The sequence below is a fragment of the Cotesia glomerata genome, linkage group LG3 (genome assembly GCF_020080835.1).
Source record: "Cotesia glomerata isolate CgM1 linkage group LG3, MPM_Cglom_v2.3, whole genome shotgun sequence".
Classification (NCBI taxonomy): Eukaryota; Metazoa; Arthropoda; class Insecta; order Hymenoptera; family Braconidae; genus Cotesia; species Cotesia glomerata.
In genome coordinates, this window is record NC_058160.1 from 9,934,275 (window position 1) to 9,961,916 (window position 27,642).

The 27,642-nt window shown below is 32.5% G+C and overlaps 1 protein-coding gene across 1 annotated transcript in view; it reads left to right on the forward strand.

Annotated features, from left to right (window-relative positions):
- Nucleotides 1–27,642, forward strand: part of LOC123261237 (acetylcholine receptor subunit alpha-like 1) — a 152,470-nt gene that overhangs the window by 118,022 nt on the left and 6,806 nt on the right. Inside the window, exons 4-5 of the mRNA XM_044722789.1 lie at nucleotides 11,951–12,060; nucleotides 23,994–24,174. Coding sequence (XP_044578724.1) covers nucleotides 11,951–12,060; nucleotides 23,994–24,174 — 291 coding nt within the window. The remainder of the gene's footprint in view (nucleotides 1–11,950; nucleotides 12,061–23,993; nucleotides 24,175–27,642) is intronic.

Here is a 27,642-nt window from a genome sequence, read left to right on the forward strand (position 1 = left end):
CGAAAGTTCGGTTTACCAAACAAAGGTAATTAGGGACATTTATGGCAAGCCAAACTTCGGCAAATCTTTGGTTATCGTTACTTCCAGCTAGTCAGGCATTCCAAAGGTTCACCGAAGTTCGGCTTGCCATAGATGTCTCAAATTACATGCAAATTTGGCATGCCAATCTTTGTTTTGCCTAACGTGGATTTAAGAAGGCGCAAATTAGGCTTGCCTAAGTTAGGCAAGCCAAACTTGCCCCTCACTAATTCTTCGGCATTCCTCACTACAATTTCTAGTCGGGCTGGAGTCCCCCTCCGGTCTCGGCCAGACCCCCATCGAGACAGAAGTCTGAAAAGCGGGGTTAAATAAAAAAAAAAAAATTTTTTTGTTGATAATTAGTTTTTTACCCTAACCTAGCTGCATTTTGATAATTATGTCTTATAAGTAATATAAACTAAAATAAAAAGTAACCAAAAAATTAAATGTCTCAAAGATTATATTGGTTGTAGGTATATTTATTAGCAATTTCTTTATAGTCAAGCTTATTTACTTAAATATGTGGACTCCTGAAATAAGGCAGTTTTACGCACGAACTCTACCTGTTTATTTATCATTTTTTTTTTTCAATGATTAAATTTAAAAATAAAAGAATCAATTTACGAAGCATTTCTATTTACGTTCTCCTGCAAAGTTTCATGATTTTTCATTCGGTCAAAAAGCGTCCCAGCATCATGTTCAAAAATTAAATATTCACCTGTCCTACATGTTCTTAAATAAAAAAATTGAATTCAGTATACATCCGGAAGTACTAGCTTGCTCTTGATTTAGATTCCGTAATGAAATTCAAGTTCAATTTTAAAAAATCACTCAACATTGCTCAACACTGCTCATGGGAAAAATATCCAAATTGTAATGAGAAAAATTATTCATAATTCACAGTTAATACTTCACCAAAAGACATGTGTTAATTATATTAGAAACAGTCTAGTTTGTTAAATTTTGAAATAAATACATGCAGTTACCAAAAAAGTTTTCGAAAAGTTGCTTTGAAACTATCTTCGTTCAAATTTTCTTTTGTGCGAGTACTTAAAGCTCAATAACTTTTTATTTGTTAATATTACGAAGAAACTACCTTAGTACTTTTTTGTAGAGAATTAAATTTCCTACAAGATTGATTGATAAAAAATTCAGAAAAAAATTTTTTTCGTAGTTTTACCAGATAAAAACGTAAAATAAATTTTTTTACGTGTTATTTAAATAGGAAAATAGAAATTCATTGAGCTTTGTGGGGGATTGAGATATCAAGCTGCGCTTTGAAGGGAATTTTTTTTATACCTTAGAAAAGCTTTTAAGATGATAGGCAAAAAACTTTTTTTTTTTGGACCACTCTAATATATAAATGAAAAATTGATGCGGGTACTTAAATGAAAGGTCTTGATGAGTGTAATATCAGGATGAGCTTATATCTTTAAAAATGTCAATAGTTCACGAAATACAAGGTCATTTCTTAATTATGTATCTAGAGATACAGCATTTTCGAATGCACACGGAAAAAAATAATCGGTAGAGGCTCCCGAAAAAATTGGCATTGCTATCTTGTCTACTATTGACATTTTTAAAGATATAAGCTCACCCCGACATTACACTCATCGAGACCTTTCATTTGAGTACCCACATCAACTTTTCATATATTTTATATATATATATACAGGGTGTCCCAAAAGTCACGGACGCCATTGTAGCATCTGATGAAAAAAATAATTCTGAGACGAAAGATCCTTAGCCATTTTTCAATTAACCGCATAGATAATTAAAAATAACGTCTCTTTATTTGTTAGAGAGAGAGCGCCAGTGTCCAGCAAAGTATGTGCCAAACAAAGACACAACTAACTGTATGACTAACTAGTTTCTACTTACACATTCACACGTACAAGCGTCTTCGTTGGAACGCACTTGACTTGACACTAGCGCTCTCTCTCTCTAACGCATGAAAGGACGTTATTTTAATTAATAATTAATTATCTATGCGTCTGATTAAAAAATTGCTAAGGACTTTTCGTCTCAGAATTATTTTGTTTATCAGATGCTACAATGGCGTCCGTTACTTCTGGGACACTCTGTATATATATATATATATATTAGGGTGTGTCAATTTTAGGCGAGTTTTTTTTTTCAACGTGGCCTGTTCAAAGCGGAGCTCTAAATATTGATATTTAGAGGTGTCTGTCCCTAATTTTCCATTTCCCATTTAAATAACATAGGAAAAAAAAATTCTTTTGTTTGTTTATTTTTCTAGCTCGGCATACGCATCTCATATACATAAGTCAATAGCATATTATTGTAGAGAATTTAGGGTCAACCGTTTTCCAGATTTTTTTGTGATAAATGAGCGTTATTAGACGTGCACTTTTCTGATTTTCCAAACTTATCTTTTCTCTCCGTGTAGAGTAATAAATTGTTAATTCCGTGAAACTTTTCAAAAATTTAATTCATTCAACTCGGATCATGATTTTCTTACATTAAATGAAATAAAGAAGAAAAAAATTTGATACATTAGTAATTTTTTTTTAGCTTTATGAAAATATTAGCGCATCAGAACCAATTATCCATATAAAAATAATTTTTAAGACAGTAATAAATTAATTTGTATCAGTTTAATACTTGAATAATCAAAATTTTATACATTTAGAAGTTTACGTCTGAATAACTTTAGAACGGCTGTCTTTATGATAAAAGTGTAAGAGACCTTTTTTGTAGAGCGTTGAATTTTCTATAATAATATGCTATTGACTTATGTATATGAGGTGCGTATGCCGAGCTAGAAAAATAAACAAAAAAAAGAATTTTTTTTCCTATGTTATTTAAATGGGAAATGAAAAATTAGGGACAGACACCTCTAAATATTAATATTAAGAGCTCCGCTTTGAACAGGCTTCTGTTCTCACCTTCATGCAAGTTTTCAGCCTGTTTTTTCGTTGAAAAAAAAGTCGCCTAAAATTGACACACCCTAATATATATATATATATAGATATATAGATATATATATATATATATATATATATATATATATATATATATATATATATATGCTGCTCTATATATATATATATATTCACATACAAAATAATTTTTTGGGACTTGGATGATATTTCTCGGTTAGTTTCTAAACAGAATCTATACCGATTTTTTCGATTGTGGCTACCAAAAGGTATTAAATTTAATAAAAATTATAATCAAAAAATATCTAATAAATACTCCTCATTTTTAATATTTTGTATTTAAGTAAGTGTTATTTGTATCTCAAATGAAGTTCCTTTTTTTTTATTCATTAAGAAGTGAGAATTTAACTTCTCGTTAAGAAGATAAGAAATTTTCAAAAATTGGTAATCGGTAGCCTGCACCGATAAAATCGGTAGCTGCTACCGAAAAAATCGGTAGCTGCTGCCGAAAACAAAATCGGTATCTGCTACCGATTATTTTTTTCCGTGCAGCTTAAATACTTATCATCATAAATTGACTACTGGTGAGAATGATATGAAACCATGAAAAGGCTCAACTCTAGGTCAAGACTTTTCCAACGATACCAAATTTAACCATAAAAATCCATTTTATCGTATAAATACACTACACGGAAAGAAAAATATGGGAACTATTCCCATAATGGTATAGGAAAGATTCCTAGAATATTATAGGAATCATTCCTATACCTTTATGGGAATCATTCTCAAAATAAAATAAAGATAAAATCTTTGTGCGGAGTGAGTTTGAAATGATTCCTATAATATATACACAGAAAAAAAATTAGGGCTGCCACATGATATATTCCTGTGGCAGCCATATGATTTTTTCATGGGGTAACCACATGATTTTCATGTGACAGCAACATAATTTTCATGTAGTAAGCAATAATAGTGAAAAAAACAATAATAATTAAATAATAATAATCTATTTTTCAGTTGAATTTATTTCTAATGACAAATTTAAAATAAGAATGAAAAATTGTTTATGCCTGGAGGGAATACAGGCTAACAAAAAATTATAAATAATTAGAGAAAATTGTGCAATAGACTAGATAGCCAATAACAATTGTAAATATAGTCAATTTACAATTGTAAAAAAATATATATAAAAAAAAAAAAATAATAATAATCTATATTATTAAGAAAATAAGAAAAGTTTTGTGGCCAGTGTATTTATATGATAAAATGGGTTTTTGCTTGGAGTTGTGCCTTTTCAAGGTTTCATATCATTCTCACCAATAGTCAATTTATTATAATAAGAATGTAGGCTGCATTCGAAAATTCTCTGTGTCTAGATACATAATGAAGAAATGACCTTGACCTGGTAAACTATTGACATTTTTGAAGATATAAGCTCATCCCGATATTACACTCATCAAGAGCTTTCATTTGAATACCCACATTCATTCTGATATATTTTTCATATACACATATATATAAATATATAAAATATATGAAAAATTGATGTGGGTACTCAAATGAAAGTCCTCGATGAGTGTAATATTGAGATGAGCTTATATCTTTAAAAATGTCAATAGTTCACAAGATACAAGGTCATTTCTCAATTATATGTTTAGAGATAGAGCATTTTTGAATGCAATCTAAATATCTATCATCATAAATTGATTGTCGATGAGAATGATATGAAACCTTGAAAAGGCACAAATTCAAGTCAAGTCCTTTGCAATGACACTAAATTTCACTAAAAAAATCGATTTCATCATGTGACTATCCAGGAGACAAAATTGTTTTTATTCTCTTAATAATATAAATTATTATTATTATTATTTAATTATTATTGTTGTTTTAACTATTATTGCCTGTCACATGTAAATCATGTTGCTGTTACATGAAAGTCATGTATCATTCACAGGAATGTATCATGTGGCAGCCCCAATTTTTTTTTTTTCCCATAAATTATGGAAACCATTCCTATAATAGTATAGGAATGATTCCTATAGCATCATGGGAACCATTCCCATAATATTATAGGAATAGTTCCCATAATGATATAGGAATAGTTTCTATAATAGTATAGGAATTATTCCTATAGCATTATGGGAACCATTCCCATAATGGTATAAGAATAGTTCCCATAATTTTCTTTCCGAGTAGCCACAAAATTTTGCTTATTCTCTTAATAATATAGATTAACCAGTATGACAATATTAACGTCGGTGAGAGTAACTTTTTAGTAAAAGTTTTCTCAGTCTAATAATATTGAATTGTTGAAGAAATAAAATCTATAAAAAACTAGGGGAGTTAGAAAAGCTAATAAAGAAGAAATAGTTGATCGTACAAAAGGCCAGGCTTGGCATGGGCTTACTTCCTCATAGTGAATAAGACACTGTGTACTGCTGCAACAATAGACTAAACCTATTGAAGACCCAGCTGTCCTCACATCCATCCTATTGATATTTTGTATCCTCCTTCTGTCCACGACTTTGGTAAGACGGAAATTTAATTATTAAATTTATAATATTAACAACTAATAACGCCAGAGGATTATTCAGTTAAACGATAGATATTATACGACAGCGATAAGCACTTGGTGATAAATCGTTGAACAGCATTTATCCTGCTCGTTACCGACACAAGAGGCGGTGACTCGGGCAACTGCACCCTGTACGCGTGCAATGAATCTTCCGTCAGCGGAATCGAATCGACACGTCAACTCTCTCATCCAGCTCTATTCGGACATTTACGTTTTCCAAATACTCTGTGTATCCAGCTTCAAGCTTCTACTTTATTCAGTCCAAACACACACAGACCGTATACACTTATGTTTAAAAATTTGATTAATGCGAAAATTAAATTTCGCTTGGTTAAATAGCGAATTCACTATCTGACAGTCGCTACTGGGTGACTCTGTTTCTGTTTCTATTTCTCTTTCCCACGATCTGCGACCTCATCACTTTTCAGTGACTACCAACTACCGACACTCGCTAAATAATGTTAAATATTCAGTTTAACAATCGGCTCTCTGATTTCCAGTCTCACGCTCAAATAAAATATATTTTCAGCTACTAATTTACAACACCGCTGGCATTTTAATTCATTTTCCTTTATTTATTGTTCTCACTTACTAATTTTATTTTTTCATTATTATTATTATTATTATTATTATTATTATTATTATTATTATTATTATTATTATTATTATTTATAATTATTTATTTATTATTTATCTCTAATGACAAATTTAAAATAAGAATGAAAAATTGTTTAGGTCTGGAGGGAATACAGGCCAACAAAAAATTATAAATAATTAGAGAAAAATTGTGCTATAGACTAGATAGCCAATAACAATTGTAAATATAGTCAATTTACAATTGTAAAAATTATATAAAAATACTATGACTAGTCTTTAGAAATAAAAATATTGTAAAAATTGTAAAAATCATCTGGCGTTAAAAATGTATGGACGGAAGGTCAAGAAAAATTAACATCATACTATATTCAGAGTTGATTTTGTCATTAAGAGGTAACTGAATGGTAATTCTGGACAGTGTCTCGGATAGCTCAAGGGAAGAGCAGTTGGCGCGATACCAAAAGATCCAGATTCGAGTTCTGGTCTGGGCCGTCCGAATTATTTTTTCAGTTGAATTTATCTCTAATGACAAATTTAAAATAAGAATAAAAAATTGTTTAGGCCTGGAGGGAATGCAGGCCAACAAAAAATTATAAATAATTAGAGATAAATTGTGCAATAGACTAGATAGTAATTTACAATTGTAAAAAATATATAAAAATTATTATTATTATTATTATTTTCTATTATTATTAAGAGAATAAGCGAAATTTTCTAGTCAGTGTGTTTATATGATGAAATGGGTTTTTATGGTTAAATTTGGTATCGTTGGAAAAGTCTTGATCTGGAGTTGTGTCTTTTCAAGGTTTCATATCATTCTCAACAATAGTCAATTTATGATGATAAATATTTAAGCTGCATTCGAAAAGGCTCTATCTCTAGATACATAATTAAGAAATGACCTTGTATCTCGTGAACTATTGACATTTTTAAAGAAAGTTTGGAAAATCCAAAAGTGCACGACTCATAATGCTCATTTAATTATGAAATATAAAAAAAAAAAAAAAAACTTAAGTCGTTCAAAATTAATTGCCGAAAAAACAGCTGTAGTAGGAAGGTACTGCACAAGCGCCCCTGGTGGAATAAAATGTATATACATAATATCTACAGATATAGATATATCACCATCCATGTTAATTTTACATGGATATATATAGATATACAGTCTTGTAGTTTTCGTTTTTTATTAATTGTAATTAAACGACACTGAATTAATTAACCATTCGCATTCAGTGACCTACAATCGTTGATTAGAATTTAAAAAAAAAGAATTTAACTCAAATAATTGATTTTTTCACAAGTTACAGTGTTTCCGGGGTTTCATATATGACGGACAGGAAAATTTTTTGACCTATTTTGATGTTTTTTTCCGTTTCTATTGCAGTAAATCAATTTTTAGAAAGTATGGAATTAATCTCCATTAAATTCCGTGAACTAACAAGGCTATAATACTAAAAATAGTTGCTAAAATGAGGCGAAAAAAATTGTTCGATCGTAAAGCACTCTCTGATGCTTCGCATTGAGTCGTGCAATATAAGCTAATTCTGATGTTACACTTACCGAGACCTTTCATTTGAGTACCCACATCAATTTTTCATATATTTATATATATTATATATATTAGGGTGCTTTTTTTTTGCGACTATTTTTTTTTTCGCTCCCGTCCCGAAATTTTCTTGGAAATATCCCTAAAAAAATTCCCTGAAAGTTTGAGTCCTTAATATTAAAATTAAGTACTCGACCGGAGCATGTGAAGATTTTCCATTTAAAATACACAGGAACTTTGATTTTTTTTTCTTTAAAATTCTCCAGTTTAGAGGCATTTCATGGCATAATCTCGACAATCAATAGGTTTTGTTCAGAATTGAATGTTCTACAAAAAAGCCCATTACGGCAGAGTCGTAACTCATATGCGCGAGGTAATACAGGTCACTAAACTCAATTTTTTGATAAAATTGAGGTTTTTTTGCCTCTATTTTGTGAAGAAGTAGAGATACATGAAAAACGTAAATGAACTTGTAGGAAATTTAATTTGCTACAAAAAAGTTGCTGTGAACTAAATCGCTAACTTTGATATTTCGTGAGATATTGGGCTTTTTAGTTAAGATAGTATGGAATTTCAATGGTTTTTTGAGCTAAATTGTCATAATTATTAATTCTTTATTTAGAACTTCAAATTTTCTGTGTGGAAATGGATAGTTATTAAAAAAATATCTATACCTAGATACAATCTCATCACAAAAAATTCAAATAATTTATTTAACGATGGTTTCAATAGATTATAAAAATGTAAGGGATAACAAAATATTAAATCACAGTAAATATATTTACTAATAATCCAAATATTGTATTTTAAGAAATTTTTTTCGGTTTGGAAAATTTTCTGCCTTTCATCTTCATTATGAGTTAAAGCTTCATTAAATTTCTGAGTAAGAGCGACTCCTCTTTCAGCAATATCGTTCACCACTTTCAACTTTTTAAATGTTTCAAGACATTTTTGGTAATCAGGATTTGATTTCCATGTGTGTACTTCAGTATTTAAAAATTCATAAGGAAGGTCAAACTGTTTGAAAATGAACGATGAATTTGAAGTCACAAAATCACTAATGTTTTTATCAGCAAGTGAGGAAATGATGTTATATGGCCCAGAATAATGCTTATTTGATTTCGTGAAAGCTACGTTACTATTTATTTTTTTAACGATTTTTATTTTTTCTTCCGGTAACACCGTATCATCAAAGAGGGCCAAACAAGCTAGCTGTTCGTGCAAATACCATAAATGTCTGGATAGTTTTTCAAGTGCTGCATTAGCAATGTCTGGATGAATTTTTCGATACTCGATGAGATCTTTTATTAGTTGTAAATCTGAATTTGGTGCTTTTATAGCGTTTGGAGCACTGAACCATATTTTTACATAAAATAACACAATAAAAACACATATTTTACGAAGAATATCCTGTACCGCTGCTGATACTTTGAATTGCTTACGAAATAAATATATTTTTAAACAATAAAGAGCTTTTGAGAGCCATCTTGCATGGTGACAAGCACCAGGAGCTTTAAATGTTACATCTTGACTGTTAGCACCACCCAAAAAGATTCTACTTAGCACTAAAAATTCTTTATAGTCGTCTCTTGGATGATGGTTCTAAATGAAACACAGAAAAAGAAATAGGAAAGTGAGAAAATTGTAATAACTGTTAGCAGTTAATGTAATTCTTTGAGCAGTAATAGAGATGTATAAAGAATACTCTAATCAGTCAATAAATTTTTTAATTTCGCTAAAAAAAATAGAATTTACAAATATTAAAACAAAAATAGTTCTAAAATGTCTAAATTGAAAGAGGTAGAAAATTAAAAAGTCTTTATTTCGTATCTGTTTTCAATGCTCCACGCAAAACAGTATTAAAAACTAGTTTATAAGTGTTAAAGGTAAATATTAAATTGTTTGAGTGTAAAATTGTTTATTAGAAATTGAAATTATTTATACCTCCAATTGATTCTCAATAAAATCAAGAATATCTTCTTTTTTGTCGCTCAAAATTGCAGCAATTTTTACATCGTTTGTACCGATTTCGTAAACGGAAGTATCAATTTTATTCCAATTATCTCTAAACCGTTTGAAAATAGGTACATTTGGATTATTCGTCACTGGCCAAGCAACTTCTGCGACATTCCGTAGTATTAGTTCAGAGGTATGATGACGACAAGCGAGATACAATAGATCACGTCCAAGTTTTTTTTCTAGTAAAGTACAAGCACCGTTGTTATCACCTTAAGGGGGTATTCTGGTCTAGAAATTTGAAAAATTCGAATTTTTTTTTTTGCATATTTCCAAAGTTTAGACCCTTAAAAATATGTCCTTAAGTGGATTTTTCAAAATTCGGATTATTTTCAAAGATACAGTGGATTTTGTGACGCAGCTGCTTCTGCTTCTGTGAGCTTCTGCTTCTTCAAAAGAAGGCAGAACAGCTCGATTAGCAGAAAGAACTTCGCAAAACATCGAGTAGGAAGTAGACGAAAGCCTAATTTATAGATCTGGGATTCGCGATTAATCCAAAGTGAATATTAAATATTATTTACTGAAATTGTTTCTCAAACTTTAAACGCGATTTTCTCGAAACTACTTTTTTTGAAGTGGTTGACATGATATCTCAAGTTCTACCTCATCGATTCCTTTGAAATTTGGTAGGAATCTGCTTTATATATCTCTCTATCGCGCCTGTCTTAGATTAAAAAAAATTTCAATTTGGAGTATTTTTAAAAAATTCGAAAAGGTCAAAAAAAGGGGTTTAAAAAAAATTGATTTTTTATGTCGACGCCATTTTTTTTTTTTTTTTTTTTTTTGGCTAAAGTCAACGCGATAGCGACATCTTTACAGATTGAGAATTTTTCAATTTTTTTTGTTTCATATCACTACAAGGGCTGGAATCATGTCAACCAGAGTACACCGTTTTTTTTTGTAGCCCCCACTTCACCGGCCTGTAATTTGTCAAATTTATCATTTTTTTTTTTTTTCAATTTTTTTTTATATTCTTGAAATGTCAATAAACATCATATAAAAAAACGGATGGTAAAAATGTTTTTCATTTTTTTTTTATGTTAAAATATAAATAATTTAAAGTAAGTCACTATAATTTTATTTTATAGAAGCATAAAAAAATACATATGTATTGTGAAAATAATGTGCGCAATGAATGTAAAAAGTCAGATACAAATATCGGCCTATTTTTTTTCTCCTTGTAATGACTATAGAATAATAAACAACAAAAATTCCGTAAACACTATTATCATATGAAAATAAAAGATCCATAAACATGAGTGGTGAATAATTTTCCGCAAAAAGCTCACGGTAAAAAATATTTAAAAATAATACACATGCAGGAGCTTTTCGCTTCCCTGTTGTGTTGCGTTCCATCCAGAATGTGCTTTGAAAGAATCTAAAAAAAAAACAATTTAATAATTATGCGACGCAAGAAAGAGCCAGCCTGAGTATATAAAAGATTTAGTTTTTATTTAGTTGAAAGCAAATACTATAATTATGTAAAAGTGAACACTAAAGTGAGTTTAAAATGGTTGACGCAACACATCCTGACGGACAGAGGAATATGTGCTGTACTATTTATCGCGCATGAGATATTTTGGTTTTATCTCTGTCTATTTTACAAATGGAGATTCAATTTTGTGGTTGAATTGTCGAATGCATGTGTATAAAAAATGTATAGGTATATTTAACTATATGAACAAAATATGAATAAATAAAATATTGAAATCACCGAAAAAGCTCTTTAGCTTTTTTATCAAAACGTTTGATCTATTAAATTTAGATTATCCTCATCTGAACATGCATTAGTTCGTATAATTTGATGAGACAGATGATTAATTGAAAGTTTCAAGTATAAAGTAACAAAATAAAAAAGTTAAGTTGAAATGTGATAAATGATGTAAGATTTAAGATAAGGCAAATTAGCAATTATTTTAATGTTTGTAATGTAAGAAGAGTACCGGTAGCTCAAGGATTTAGTGAAGTTGATGACAAAAAGAGAGAGGATGATGAAAAAAAAACTAAAAAAGGGGAAGTAGGGTGAAAGATAACGGCAAGAGAGATTGTGGGGTGGATGAGAAGAGATTCATCTTGAACAGTCATCCCTAGCGATTAGTCGGAGTTGATAAGGGACGAAAAGGAAATCCACTTTCTCATCTCCCCGATTCCTCTAGTCAGCCAAAGTCAGACCACCGTAACCGGCAAGGCGGATCTAGTATCTCTCGCTTTAAGGAAATATTGATTAATCGATTTAAAAGTTACCGCGACAGAGTGAAAGATCACACTGACACTCTTTTTTTTTATTATGTGCAGGAGTGGAATGACTATAAGCTCAAATGGAATCCGGAGGAGTACGGCGGAGTCGAGACTATTCATGTCCCATCTGAACACATATGGCTGCCGGACATTGTTCTTTATAACAAGTAAGTCTTTTTATTTTTATTTTCAGTTTATTATCCCACTAATCTCCTTATTATCTTGATAAAGCCTCACCTCTATCTAATAATAGCCATTATCAACACCACTTACCGACATAATCACCATAAAGTAACTTTATTAGTCATATAATTCAAAATCGGTCAGATTTTAGACTGCCGAGCAATTCTGTGAAACATGCTGATGGTTCAATCTCGTCGTACATATTTTTACAGCATCTGAAATCTCGGTTGACCATCGGGCCATGAAAAATGGTCTTCACTTGGCTTCTTTCGGCAAAATTTATCTTAACTCGGAATTCGTATAAATCAAAAAAATCTATAGTTAGTTTTTTTTTATTTTTATTCTATCTAATCAACCAGACGGTCTTATCTCAGACATGGTCATAACTATTTGAGAAATCTCGGATCTCTATGCACTCTTACTCGGAATAAGATTATGGAAAATTCAGACGGTAAATCTATGAGCACTTGGAAATGAATCGTTTGCTACGGTAGATTGCTTAATACTCTCGCTTACGTTATTTTATCCTTTTTATCTTCTACTCTACTTTGTTATACCCATGTATGTATATTATTTAACTGTTATAGTTATTTTTTTTTCCTCCATTTTCTTTTACAACGACATGAGAAAAGCACACCAACGGGAGGAAGAAAAAGTACACAGAGGTTTAAACAAAAGACAAAAATAAAAGAAGGGAAAATAAAGAAAGGCAAAGTGGAGAAAATGTTAAGGGAGAATATATATAAGGGGATGAAAGCCATGAGAGAGAAAAAAATACAATAAAAAAGGTCGCGCAGTTGCCATGTCGACGTCTCAGCGACAATCGAGTTTTGGTAATCCTAGTAAAGGAAAAAACTAAAGAATGATATTGCATCTATTTCTTACTTTATTCATTTTATTTCTCGGATTATTTACTTTTTAGGTTTTTTTTGACTCGAAAAAGAAATTGGTACAAAAAATTAACCTGTATTTTCTTTTGAAAAAATCGAAAATATTATTTTATTGATAAATTATTTTTTTTTTAATTTGAATGACAAGAGCCGTAACTTTAATTTAAATTGTAAAGGAAAATAATTAAATTTAAAATGAATAAAAAGCTTAAACAAACAATCGATATTCGAGCATCAAATCATCTGTTGCGTTAGACCTTGTTTCAATAGAGTTTTACATGTAAAAACTAGCTTTTCGCTTGATAGTTTATTGAAACAAAGAGCAACGGTGTTAAAAAATAACAAAATGGAACTAAAAATAAGCTTTTAGAAAAAAATATTGAAATGGGGCTTCGAAATTTAGCTCTGATAGATATTGAGCCTCTAAAAATAATTATATTCCTTTCATTAGTTTTTATTAAATAAAATTAATAACAAAATTTGTCTATTACTTTATTGGTAAAACGGATGAAGTGACACGCATGCGCGTGTGATATCGAGTCGTGTATGTGAGCATTTTTGTGAAAAATAGTCGAAATAGTGTTGCACAAAGCGAGATGTCTCGGTTTTCACTGCGCTTACCGTTAGGAATAGTTGTATTGGAGTTGTAGTATAGTACCGCATAGTGTGGAACAGCAGTGGCAGGAGCATTGAAAAACGATAGCGATGCAACACTATTCATCTACTAGTATCTCGCAACCCCTGGCTCCACATGCCCCACATGCTCCACACTCCTACTCACCAATTCATACCCTCAATGTAACCTTCGACGTATTTTATTACCAATACAGACACAGACATACTCTAATACTGATGCACAGAATCGAATTCCCTGCTCAATGTCGATTATATTGTATTATTTTTTATTTTTTCATCCACCGTTAGTTTTCGTACCTATACCCGTGAATTTTATCATATATGTACACTCAGTAACTCAAATATATATGTATGTATATCATGTTAATAAAAAGCAGTAAAGCAAAAGCTATCGAGCGTATGATTTGAGAATAATTTGTCAAGCTTTTTTTCAAGAGGTTTTGTTGTATTCATTGTCCATTCCAGAATTTTTAGATTGTTTTCCTTCTCTTGTTGAAATAGTATATTTTTATCACTTATCTTCCCTTTAAATTGAATCATTTCTCCATTTGTATTACAAATATATAAACTTTATTCCTCCCATCAGAATTAAAAATTTATTTTGTTAATTTTCAATACAATAAAATTCCATTTAATTTATTTCGCGGAAAATTGTCATTCATTTATAAACTCGCCATTATCGCTAGGGTAATAATTAATATTGTAAATGTTATTATTATTTTAATTATAATTTAAAATAGACTTGTTGACGTAGAGGAATTATTTTAGATAGCAATGAAAATATATATATTAATAATATATTGAAATAATGTAGCAATTTAATTTAATAATTTATAACCCATTATTTACAAATTCATTAAAAAAAAAAACTAAAACAATATTATTATGTTGCTAAATGACTTTTAATGATTAAAAATGTAATTTACCACAAAATTGATATGATTTTATGAAAAATTAAACATAATTAACCGTTATTGTCATGAGTATAATAATCAATTAAATTTTAAATTACTGCGAGAAATGAATTACATTGAAAACAAAGGAGTTTATAAAAATACAGTTTATAGTTCTGTTGCAAAATTAAAAAAAAAAAATGAAAATTAGTTCGTTATCACAGGACCCCAGAAATTGTAAACAAAATATATAGAGCGGGTGTAATGGAATGTCTTTTGACATAAACAATATTAACAAACCTCTCGAAAAAATAACGAAGTGCATAGTTTTAGGTTATTTCCGTGGTCCTTTAGCCATTAACATTCTCATCTGGTTCTTTAGAGAATTAAACCACCCGGTGAAGAGAGAGGGCAGAGAATGGCTCGAACTCTTTGCTCTCATCCCTCTTTCCTAAGCACATATCCTTTGTGGGGTAAAATTCACCGTTAAAATATGCCAAGAACGTAAGTACGTGCAGGAGAATCTCGTTACTCCATTATCACTGGATTACCGCACCTGCAACTTGTCCTAGATTGCACCGATCCATTGTATACAACCCTCAACACATAGATCGGTATATATAAGAAGACAACACACATACATTATACCTACAATTGCATTCTTCAGCCTGATACTTTCTCTCTACCCCTTTTACGAAGTAGTCTCTTGTCGGCTGTTGGTTCTCGGTTATCGCAGTATTATTCTATATAAAACAACGAACCCTCATCCTCACCTGCAGTGTTATCACCATGCTTTGTAAATATGTATAGATAGATAGATAGATAGATAGATGGTATATAATATAGCAGCACTCAACCGACGTTTACCACTAAATTGCATACACAATTAAACCGACAAAAGAGGATGATCAGACTTTTTATCGCAAATTGCGATCGCCACGTTACGCTCAAGTGCCAAGATAAAGCTTTCATTTTAATAGTCATTTAATATTCAACAATTTATTGCTCGCTATTTCTCTCCTGTATATTATTTTCCATATTACGCTATGGAAATTTTTAAATAAATTGGTCAAACATTGTATCACATAACTAAATATACTTAGTACTTAATTCTGTATCAACATTCTAGTGATTGATCGCTAAAAGGATACTACATTCTCGTTCTGGGTCATGAAATTTCATCTCAGATAGCAAACGAAACATTTCCTGAAATCCAATTACCGTTAGATCCAAAGGATCTCCTTCGTTTACTTTTAGACTCTCCAAAACTTATTTTTCGTTTCGTCACAAAAGCAAAGAACAAAATTACCGAATTCAAGTAAAAGGTTCAAAGTTTAAGTAGAAAACGATTGAGACTTTTATCATGGGATGTTTTGTCTTTAAAACTTAAGAATTACATCAACAAAGTTTACAACATCTGATTGATTTTCCGAAACTTGCTATCTATCATTTTCATCCTCATCTTCTTTCATCTCTCCTTCTTCCTGTACTTTCAAACAACTTTACTGGGTAGTGAACAAAACTGGATAAGAGAAATAGATCGTGTAGGAGAGTATAAAATTTAATGGCTTCTGGTTCTGCTCTTGCTCCTTCTGCTGAATAAGTGACAAGATAATACAACCAAGATAAAAAAAACACCCTTTTCCCTTTTCATCCTAGTATTTTTTTTTCTCTCGTTAAGAAACTCTACAAATTGTCCTCGGAAGTTGCCCGAACTTTTTTTTATTCAATTCCTTTCTCCTTTAATTTATCTAAAAATATTACCCACGTGTTGAGGATGATAGCAAAAAATCACAAAGTAATTTTATATGAAACAGCAAAAAATATCGTGTGGTCTAAATTGAACAGTGCTCCTAGACAGAATGAAAAAACGCGAAAAAACATTTCTTAAAAAACAAAAAAAAATTTGTGAGTGAGTGAGACTATTTCTCTTGGAAGATGAGCAAGGTCCAAGTGTAAGTGCAAGTTTTCGCGTCTGTGACTAGACATATCGAGAGTAGACGCACACTGCTCATATATATATACAATCTAGAATGATCTAGGTTGCCGGATCCACTCATACGCGTGATACATATTAATGTATGTATATTGCAGTATGCTTATGCTCGCACAGAGACGATGAGGATGAGAACGGTGAAGTTTTCATAAAGGGGCTTTCATACACATATACATATTGTAGAAAGTGAGTGCTCTGGAGCACTGGAATCTGGTGTACTTTGTGATCTAAGAGAGAAAGAGTCCCACACTCGGCATATTTTAGGTCACCTGGCACCTTTACCTTCCTATCTATCCATGTATTGTGTATACATCATGGACGTTGTAGGTATTTGTGGTGCACTCGGGACTCGAGAGTTTTCTGTAATCCCTTATGGACACGGCGGACCCTCACTCTCATCTATCGCTTGGCGTATCAGCCAAAAGCCGTTGTAATTAACCCTCCGGTTTCTCCTACCGAACTGCTTACGGTCTGTCGTAATAACCAAAGGCTTCAGAGCTTTCCCGGCTCAGATTCCGGAGACCCAAAACAAGTCATGCATAATTTTAATTTAACTTTAATGTTATTTAATTAGCTAATGATCTGTAGCGGAATAACCTGTCTGAGGAATTTGATCTCGTTGATTGAACGGCTTAATGCTCAATGAAATATGCTCTGGGCTATTGCTTCAGCTTTAGCGCCAAGAACAATCCCGGATATTCTCTCTGTTTACATTCATGGATTCGTTCGTACATCTCTTTTGGGTCAACCAATCCTAATTATGCTCACGCAATAATCATAAAAATTATAATATTGTAGCTCGCTATCCCGACTAGAATTTTAGTGAGGCATGCCGAAAAATCAGTTCGGGGCGAAGTTGGCTTTCCGAACTTAGGCTAGCCCAATTCGGATCTTATTTGTTTTAAATTAGGCAAGCCGAACATTGGTATGCCAAAAGAATTCCACATTCGATGTAATCTCGTAATAGTTTGGCACTGCCTAAATTCGGCATATCATGGATTGTCTAATTGGTACGAAATAACGGTAACCAAAGGTTTACTGAAGTTTGGTTCACCAAGCTCGGGCTCACTTAGGCAAACCTGTGGTAATACCTAAGTTCGGCATGTCATGGATTGCCTAATTAGTATGAAATAACGGTAACCAAAGGCTTACCGAAGTTTGGTTCACCAAGTTCGGGCTCACTTCGAAAAATCTGTGGCAATGTCTAAGTTCGGCATTTAATGGGTTGCCAAACTGTTATGAAATAACGGTAACCAAAGGTTTACCGAAACTTGGCATACCACGATCGAGCTTCCTTAGGCAAAACTGTGGAAATGCCTAAGTTCGGTATGTCATGGATTGCCAAACTGTTATGAAATAACGGCAACCAAAGAGGCTTACCAAAGTTCGATTCACCAAGCTCGGGCTCATTTAGGCAAAACTGTGGCAATGCCTAAGTTCGGTACGCCATGAGTTGCCAAACTGATACGAGATAACGGTAACCAAAAGCTTACCGAACGGTAATTAAAGGTATTCTGAAGCTTGGTCTATCAAAATGAAACTTGACTAGGTAAGGCTGTGGCAAGTCCTCACTTAGGTATAATATCGGAATTCCTAACTCAACCGTTGCAACGGTAACCGAATGTTTGCCGAAGTGTCGGGCTTATAAGTATCTTGAGGCAAGAGGTCGCTCATCATCGGCGTAGCGTCACGGTATGGTATAGGGCTCTCGTGCGTCGGGTACAGTGTTCGAGTCTCGCGTTCGACATGTAAAATTTTTAATAATTAATAATTATTAATTATAATTATTCTTAAGGTGAGTGTGAGGTAAATTTACGTATTGTGTGTGACTAATGTATCTAACTCCATCATCTCTTTCCCCCATGACCCATAAAATCGACCAATCAAAAAAAACTTCTTCATAGTAAGAAAAACCCTAAAAAGCGAAAAAATGACCGAAAATATAAAAAAAATAATACTAAATAAAAAAAAAAAAAAATTTGTATTTACTTAATATTTAAAAAATTTTGTCCTAAAGTCGATATTTATATTTAAAATTTAAAAAAATAAGCATTCAGTATTATTAATTTTTGCTTTATAATAAAAATAGCTAAAAACAAAGAAATGATTCAATTTGGATTCTTCCGTGCGAATTTAGTTTCTGAATTGCTACCTAGTTAGGTAGCCAAATTCGGACCGAATGAGACTTAGATAGTCACCAGCAAGTGTGGTTTCCAAACCACCGCCTAAGTTGGAAGCCAAGTTAGGCCCAAACTCGCGACTGCGTTACTTCCGGGACGTGGGCCAACTTTGGCTTCCTGGTTCGGGGCGAGCTTGGAATTCGGCATGCCTAATTCGAAACGAACCACCGCCGAACTTAAATTTCTGGTCGGGTAATTTTGATTCCTTGGAGTATTTTCAGTGAAAAATAAACTTTACTGTATAGAAACCGTTGAAATAATAATAATAGCAGACATAAAAGTAGTACAACAGCGTAGTTCTCTATTAGGTCGGTTACAACTTCCTGAGTCGTTGTCGCTAACTATCTTGAGCTACTGAACATTTCCTATATCCGTTGACTGTTCATTTCCTCGGAGCATCAATTCCAGAGTAGGATTCAGCATCAGGATCTCGACAATAGCTCGAGACCCGTTGGGTATGTACTTGCCTATAAGATATTATTATTTGCGACATAAAATCGATCCACTATACACCGGAGATACAAGTAGACTAAGAAGATAAACAAACAACTTTGATATACATATTTACTGGGTGTATGACTTGGCTGATGTATGTACATTAACAGTTAAACTTTATCCACATTGTTGTTAATATTTGACGTACAGCAAAACCAAATTACAAAAATTACCTTTCAAAAAGCAGAAGGATAAGTGTCATCTCTGGTATTGTATAATTTTCTAAACAGAAGATGGTAAACTTGCGAGCCAAGGCTGAATCCAAAGCGCGTCATGGTAATAAAGCGATGGCGCGTCTTAAAGATGGATGGCTGGCGAAATGCCCGTTCTATCCAAACTAAAACTATAACTAAAACTAAACCGTCGGGGGTTGCTTTTTTTTTATCCTTTCCTCCCACTTAATCTTTATCGTCTCTTCTTACTCTACTACTGATCTTTGTGACTGGATGTCGTAAGAGAATTCCATACGGTCGTTGGAATCTTATACTTACTCTCGTTTGACAACGACCACCACTATCACTACCTCTATACCATTACTACAACGACTACTGTGTGCAGCCAAGTATTCATAGAGAATGTGGCTTAGCTTCATTTCTTGTTTGCGGTAAAGGGTTTGAAAGCTTTTTTTTTTGCTCTCAACACACTAATAAAAAAATCGTGAAAATCTATTCAGCGGTGAGATATAGCCAACCTAAATTCATACTAGCCTGCTGTATAATTAGAAAAAAATTGCTAAAATCTATAATGTAGAAAATAAATTGAAATAAAAATGTATTGTTTATAAATTTAATTAATTAATCCGACTTAAAAAATTATTCATTATCGAAATGAAAATAAATAAAACGAAATGAAACTATCTATAAAAAAAATAAAATAAAAAAAAAATAATTTACAATGATAAAGAAACTAAAGGAAAACAACCGCACGTATATGGATCCCTCTTGTATCTGTAGCATTAAAATAGACACACCCCAACAATGAGCTTAAAAAAAAAGTAAAGCATCAACAAAGTATAAACGGAAGACAACTGCGTGATATCAAAAGTTTTTACAGTCAACAGAGACCAGAAAACATTCTAAAATGAGTTGGTTTCTCTGTTTTGAAGTTATTTTACACGACCACTCCCATTTTTATTTAGCGAGATCGGTTCGACGGAGATTCAAAAATTATTCTTTTCTTTTCCTTTAGCATTCATCTATCCTACATATTTATATATAAATGTATAAATATGCATCTATCAATTTTACTTCCAGTACTCTCTTTTGGATTTTCTGTTTCTTTCATCGTTGGCATACATTTAGATCACTATACATACATGTAACCAAGAAAAATATATAGCGGTAAAGCTCCAACAGCTGGGTTACATTAGAAAAAAAAAAAAAAAAAAAAAAAAAACTAAAAAAGCATATCTCTATTTTTATTTTACATCTCTACCCCCATTCGTTTATTTTTCTCATTTTACTCTACCCTCACAAACGTATTTTCGCTCCGGCACAATTCGATACATCCAGCAAAGAGTCAACAGCGTTCATTTATAAAAATGTGTTTGTGAATTCACATTGAAAGGGTTATCGGAAGGTGAAAAGCCGGGTAACCTAACACAAGAATCATCTTGTACACCCTATACATTTTTACACGATACATACATACATATGTATTAATATATAGGTTACTGGTATAAAGATCGACGGCCTCAGCTCATATCATAAAAGATTATACACTCTATGAAAATGATACTTTTGCTTAAAAAAGTATCCGCCTTGATAATCCATTATTTAGAGACCCTTCAAATATACGTACATAATATATACGGAAGCCGGGTTGGCTCATTGGTGACTGGTACACTAGTGGCACCGCACACGGGCACTTCCAACATGTGCACGCGTGCACATGTGTCCATGTGCGGGATAAATGCAGATTTCCACCTCATCCTGGAACGGTTATTAAGCTACGTATACTTTTCATCTCTGTCTTTCAATTGTCAAATTTTGTGAGCAGCGTTACTTTGTGCATTAAGATTAGGCGTAGCTGAAGTTTTGTTTATAGCGAAATGAGAAAGTAATAAAAGAATTTCAAAGTAAAAATTAGAAATGAGTTACGTTAAAATTAAAAATGAAAATGTTACCGTAAAATTACCTGTGATGAACATTTTCATTTTTAATTTTAACGTAACTCATTTCTAATTTTTACTTTGAAATTCTTTTATTACTTTCTCATTTCGCTATAAACAAAACTTCAGCTACGCCTAACCTTAATGCACAAAGTAACGCTACTCACAGAATTTGACAATTAAAAGACAGAGATGAAAAGTATACGTAGCTTAATGACCGTTCCGGGATAAGGTAGAAATCTGCATTTATCCTGCACACGGACCCATATGCACGCGTGCACATGTTGGAAGTGCCCGTGTGCGGTGCCACTAGTCTACCAGTCACCAATGAGCCAACCCGGCTTCCGTAAATATATAACAGATAACACGATAGGCTGTATTGGCGATAATGGCCGTTGTTGATCAGCAAGATTAATATTTAAGTTATTATTAATGGATTAACGAGTCCGGCGAGCGTTCAAATTTAATTAAACGACCTGGGTAATTTGTAATGTAATTTAATGAAAGGTTTGGGATAGTAAATGAATGAATTGTGACACATAACTGTCGGAAGGTGTACATTTTATTGGAGCAATGTGACCGTCGACCGATCCATTAATAATCCCGCTCTCAAGAGGCTACAACCTAAATAATACTGCTTCTGGCATTTATTATGACAAACTTACCCTTATCAGTGAAGTTATACAAGCCAATTGATGTTATCATTAAGAATCAACGACCAAACAAATAAATATTTACTGTAATTATTTTATTTGAATTTACCAGAGTGGATATAACTCATCAGTCGTGAATCTATCTATATACATATGTATGAGTATTGCAGAGGGTGCAAATACCAGGAACGCGAATAGTAGATGCAGAGAATATTAAAGCATTGCTAGGTGCCGTATGGATAGAACAAGGGTTAACGGAGGGAAGGTAAGGAGAAGTAACCAACTAAATGGGTGGTTAGAGGCCCGTGAAAAAGGGGAGGGAGAGCTAGAATAGATGAGGAAGTAACAGCAGCAACCAAGAGAAATCAATGCGAATAAAGGCATTGCCATGCTTACCATGCGGATGCGTTGCGACGCTCTACATACATTCCTACACCCATAATACACTTGGCAAGTTAAGATACCACCCCTTTTCCCTTTCAGTCCCTTTCAACCGCAACACATCACTAGGTATATGCCATTCAAACATTCCAAATGACTTTTAGGATAGTTACTTAAATATAATGATAATGATAATAAATATGCATCACACCAGACTAGACGGATGTTTCTGCTGGTAGATGGCTATTTACCTCATTGTCTCTTATCACGCAAACAATGCTAATTTAAAATGCTGGTGACTTTTATGCAATAATACTTTTAAACTTTATCTGGCTGATAAATATGGATGTATACATTGTTTGCTGTCATGCTTGTTGTAGTTATTGTTTAAAATAGTTGTCGTTCTTGTAAGTATAACTATTTCGAATTTATAATTTAAAATTAAATTGTATTCTAAAAGTTTTGATGTTAAATTGATTGATGGATTAATTAAATAATTTGTTATTTTACAAGATAGTTTAAGACTTATGGGATTATCATGTGTAAGTTTTATGGGAATTAAATAGTTGGTGATCTGTGAGAAAAAGAGAGATAGTATTGTTAATAGGTAGATGTTGGTAGGTAGTAGACAAAGTGAAGGAAAAGGTATTATTATGCTTTTCAAATCCACTCCGCTGAATAATTTATGATCACGTATTAATTTAACATTTCAGAATGGAGAAATATTTTAGTCGTTGTATAAACACCAAGTTAATGGAATAATTTCGAGTTCCCTCAAAAATTTTGTTAACTTTAAGCCGATTTAACGGCGTGTCAACTCTGTTCCAGACTAAAAAACTCTGTCAGATGAATTAGCAGTGATCAAATAAACGTCATCATTTGAATTTTAACAAAATATATGTATATATATACAGTAAAACAATTAATCTGTGTAAAAGAGCTCTAATTTTCTTTACCCAGCAATATTAATGATCTGACGAAATAAAAAAAAAAGTCTCAATTAATAATACGAGAGCAAAAATGCATAAATATATTTCAGTGGTGAGACGTATAAGCTAAAAATAATGAGAATTAGAATGAGCAACTGAAAAGCTTTACCGTCGGAGCTTTTTGAGGAATCATATCGCAGCACATTCTTGTCCTATATCGATCGCGCTCTCCCATCGGCAACCAGCCAGCCATCCAGCCAGCCAGCCAGCCCAAGCGCCAGCCGCATCCCTTTCCACGCGACACACCCGTACCGACGAACTGACGACTCCACCCCAGGGTCACACACAGCTATGCCAGACTAAATCTACGGGCTTTAAGGGAGCATGAACCCCCGGTTCCATACTCTATATGGGTTATACATATACATCTGAGTTTTTTACCCTTTCATAGTCCTCACTCTCACCGACGGCGATGCTGCTAAATTTTACAACTTTCAACTGATCTAAGCCCGTTTCTCTCTCACGCTCTCGTTTTTTTTTATTATTATTTTATTTTTTTTCTTCTGCTCATTCACATTGAAATATTACTTGCCGTATGCTTGTTTACGAACACAAAATAAAAATAATAGCAAATACCTGGGTGATTTTTAATAAAATCTATGGAAAAAATATTTATAGATCTAAAATTAAAATGAAAAAAGTTTTCATTTTATTTTTAAAGAAAAATTTTATTTTTATAATTTTTTTGTTACAGTGCCGACGGCAATTACGAGGTAACGATAATGACCAAAGCAATTCTGCATTATACTGGCAAGGTAAAATGGAAACCGCCGGCAATTTACAAGTCTTTTTGTGAAATTAACGTCGAGTATTTTCCCTTCGACGAGCAAACCTGCTTTATGAAGTTCGGTTCCTGGACATACGACGGTTATACGGTGAGTAAATAGTCTTTAATAATTCGTTACTTTCTTCTATTTACCTACAAACATTCTTTCCTTTCTTCACCTGGTCATAAAATTTAATAAATACTCCGTAATTTTAAGACGAAGAATATTAATTCTTTCATAAGTAAAAATAAAAAGGCGTTGTTCTTCTTTCTTGAACCTTTTCATTGATGCATTTGGGTCTTGATGTATAAAGGAGCTTCACTGGAACCCGGATTTGTTTTTACTAGACAAATACGCCTGTCCGTCCGCTCCCCAGGTATACTTTTCTCTACATAATCCTACACTCTGATAAATTTCACGCCACCATGCATCGCTCTGTCTTTTTTTTTATTTCATTATTCACACCCCAGACTCTCTCAAATGATCCGTCAGAATCACCTTACAAAATTGTTATATGAATATTTCTTTTTTCAAAAATATATTCATAAATTTTAAATATTAATTTTGCTATCAAAGCTGCTTATACTTTTATTGGCAAATACATAAGCTCCACAACAAACAGTTAATAATGAATAATGAATAATCAGCTGTAGGCTAATTCCTCATTACTTTTTAAAATTTAACGATAAGAAACTTTGTGTTGTACAACAACGTCGAAAGTATTTAAAAAATAATGCTGAAGGTTTTGGAAGCTCGAAAATATTTAACGTATGGTAATAGAGTAATAATAATTTAAAATAATATTGATTTTAAAGAGTAACTACTGTATGTTTTGTAAACCGGGGATGACTTTAACGAGAAACTCGATTTTCTCAATTCTATTCAGTAGCTAGAGTATAGAATTGTTATTCTCGGTGAAGTAAAAAATTCAAACAACTTAAGCATACAAATGAGCCTTTTCTCAACAGACTTGCATAAAAATTACAAAAGATACTGTTGTTATACATTAGGGTAAACCGCATTGTCTATAAAACAAGTTACTTATCATCTTATCATGCCGCGATGGCAGTTTGGTGTCTTTTTAACGTCGTTGACTTAAGAATTTGTTTGGAAACTGTCAGCTAAAAAAAAGTTTTCTATCTCGGTAAGAAAAATTTAAAACATTTTTTTAAAAAGTGCTATCAAGACAAAAGACCCTGTGAATACAATCGCTAAAGTTTCAAAGGTTCGAATATTCATGGGCAACACTGTAACCTCGGTGGGCTATCAAAAGTGTAAGAATATATATATATATTATATGTATATACATACTGAGGAGAGGAGATGAGATGAGAAACTAGACTGGGAAAACAGAAGAGAAGAGTAACGACGACTTCGAGCAAGTAGAGAGAAGAGATGAGAAGGATCCATTGTCCTCTTCAGCGAGCCTCCACCACCAATGCATAATGCAACTCTCGATTTACTTGCATATTTCATCGTTCAGAAACAGAGTTACGGGTCATCGAGGTAGGTCGCGGGGTATATACGTATATACATAGTTTTGTTGTATATACTTCTATTCTTTTACATGCCAGTATAGTGGTGTGCGCACAGAAAAAACTGTTGGCTCTTTTATTCGCTTTATGTCAACGTCATTTTACTTTGTAAACTCTTATGAACTATTTGACTTTAAATTGTCTCAACTTCTTCCTCGTAATTGGAAAGAACACTTCTATCATACTGGATGTAATGCTTCATTTTATTTATAAACACTCAAATTTTAATTACGAAATTTCATTATTTATTAAAATATTTGAATAAATTTTTTTACAAAAATTTACTATCAAATTTTAATGAGTATAATGTAATTTTATTATTTATTAAAATTAAAAAATGGTAATTAATTATTAAAGTTAATAAAAAAAAATTTTTATTTACAAAGTATTTTAGTATTGCGCGTGTTTATTACCGTGATCTAAAGTTACTCACGAGCGTGAGAGATGAAAAAACCGGAGCAGGAAGGTGATAAACTTGAAGCAGGTCACAAGCTCATGAACGATCACTGGAAACCGTCTACTCGTTGAACATCTAACTTATCAGACCACAAAACTTTTTTTAACGGTGGCATGTCGACTTATCAAGTGGCAACCTGTGTATATTGGGTTCTGCAAAAAAGATAAGGCGTACAGTTTTTCAATATATCTCGAGCAGTATAAATATTTTATTTTTTATTTTTTATCGGGAGTATTTTTCCAGCAGGAATATCCTGATACATTATCATACGTCGACTTTACTAAATGATACTTCAAGTGCCGGAGTTAAAAGTTGAGTCGAGTCAAGTAGATGGGAGGAGAGAGACTGAGGGCTGAGGGAGGATTTCTAGTTTCCAGCTGATGGTGAAAAAGTGGAATCGATCGCCGAAGAGTACCAGGATGAGTATTCATGCAAGAAGTAATGCATTATTGTGGATGTGAATCGCTCCTGACTTTTTTCTGAGATAGACGATTATCTTGAGCTCTTAATGTTTTTTCACGGTGTGATAGTATTGAGTTTGCGTTTGGGTATTCATTTCTAAGCTTTTGCTCTAAAAGAAATAAACAAAAAAAATTTTTAAATAGCCACGTCATTTAGAAAAGTAAAAGTACTTCTGTCTATTGAAACATAATTTATTATATTGAATTTTATTTTTGAAAATCGGTTTAGTCCTTGGCAAATTTTAAGTAAAATATAATCTTTTTGTTATTCTTTTTACGTTAATAGGTTTTAAAATTTTGCCAAGACTTCTGTAATAAAATCACAAAACTAATGACTTATAATCCCTGTTCGGTGAACAAGGCCCAGTAGCGATTAACTCGCTCCTAGGGGACTCCCAAATTCAAGAGACGCACCTGTCCACCGCTAGTTCCCGCAAAATCGAACCGCCAATGGAAAATCAGCCTCTCGATCACGCCATGGATCGACCGCTTTATTGGCTGATCGCTCCCGCTAGACATGCGCAATAGCCTTCTTCCCCAAATCAACGAGGAAGAAGACTAACTATTATTATTATCTTTCGCTTCCACGCTTTCGTTGCAACAAGTCGCCATTAATTCCGCTTTACTTTCGCTTATTGTTAATTAACCGCATTTCGCTATTTTTGTAATTTAAATTGCTTAAATTAACCGCTAATAATTCGCTTTAGTTTGTTATAGATAAATTGTGTTATTTGTGCATTTATTTCACCGCTTTAACAGTGCCGGCAGAGTGTTCACCCACGTGTCAACCGGCATCGCTTGTGCTCCCTACGCTGTGTATTATAAATCCGCTTTTATTTAAACAATCCGCTATTTAACATATTAAATATAACTTGTATTTAGTGTAAATAAATTTATAGTGTTAATTTTTAATAATATTTACGCGTTTTAATTGAGATATCCAGACCTAAACCTGATCCCCGCTTTTCCGCTCTTTCAGTAATTATTCAATCCCCTTTTAAAGGTCTCTATATTCTTACACTTTCGGTTAGTGTTCTCAATACATATGGGAATAGATTTTAACTCGGACAATTACGGATTTCTGAAAAACAAAATTTTTCAATGCTTAAGTAAGTAACACTAA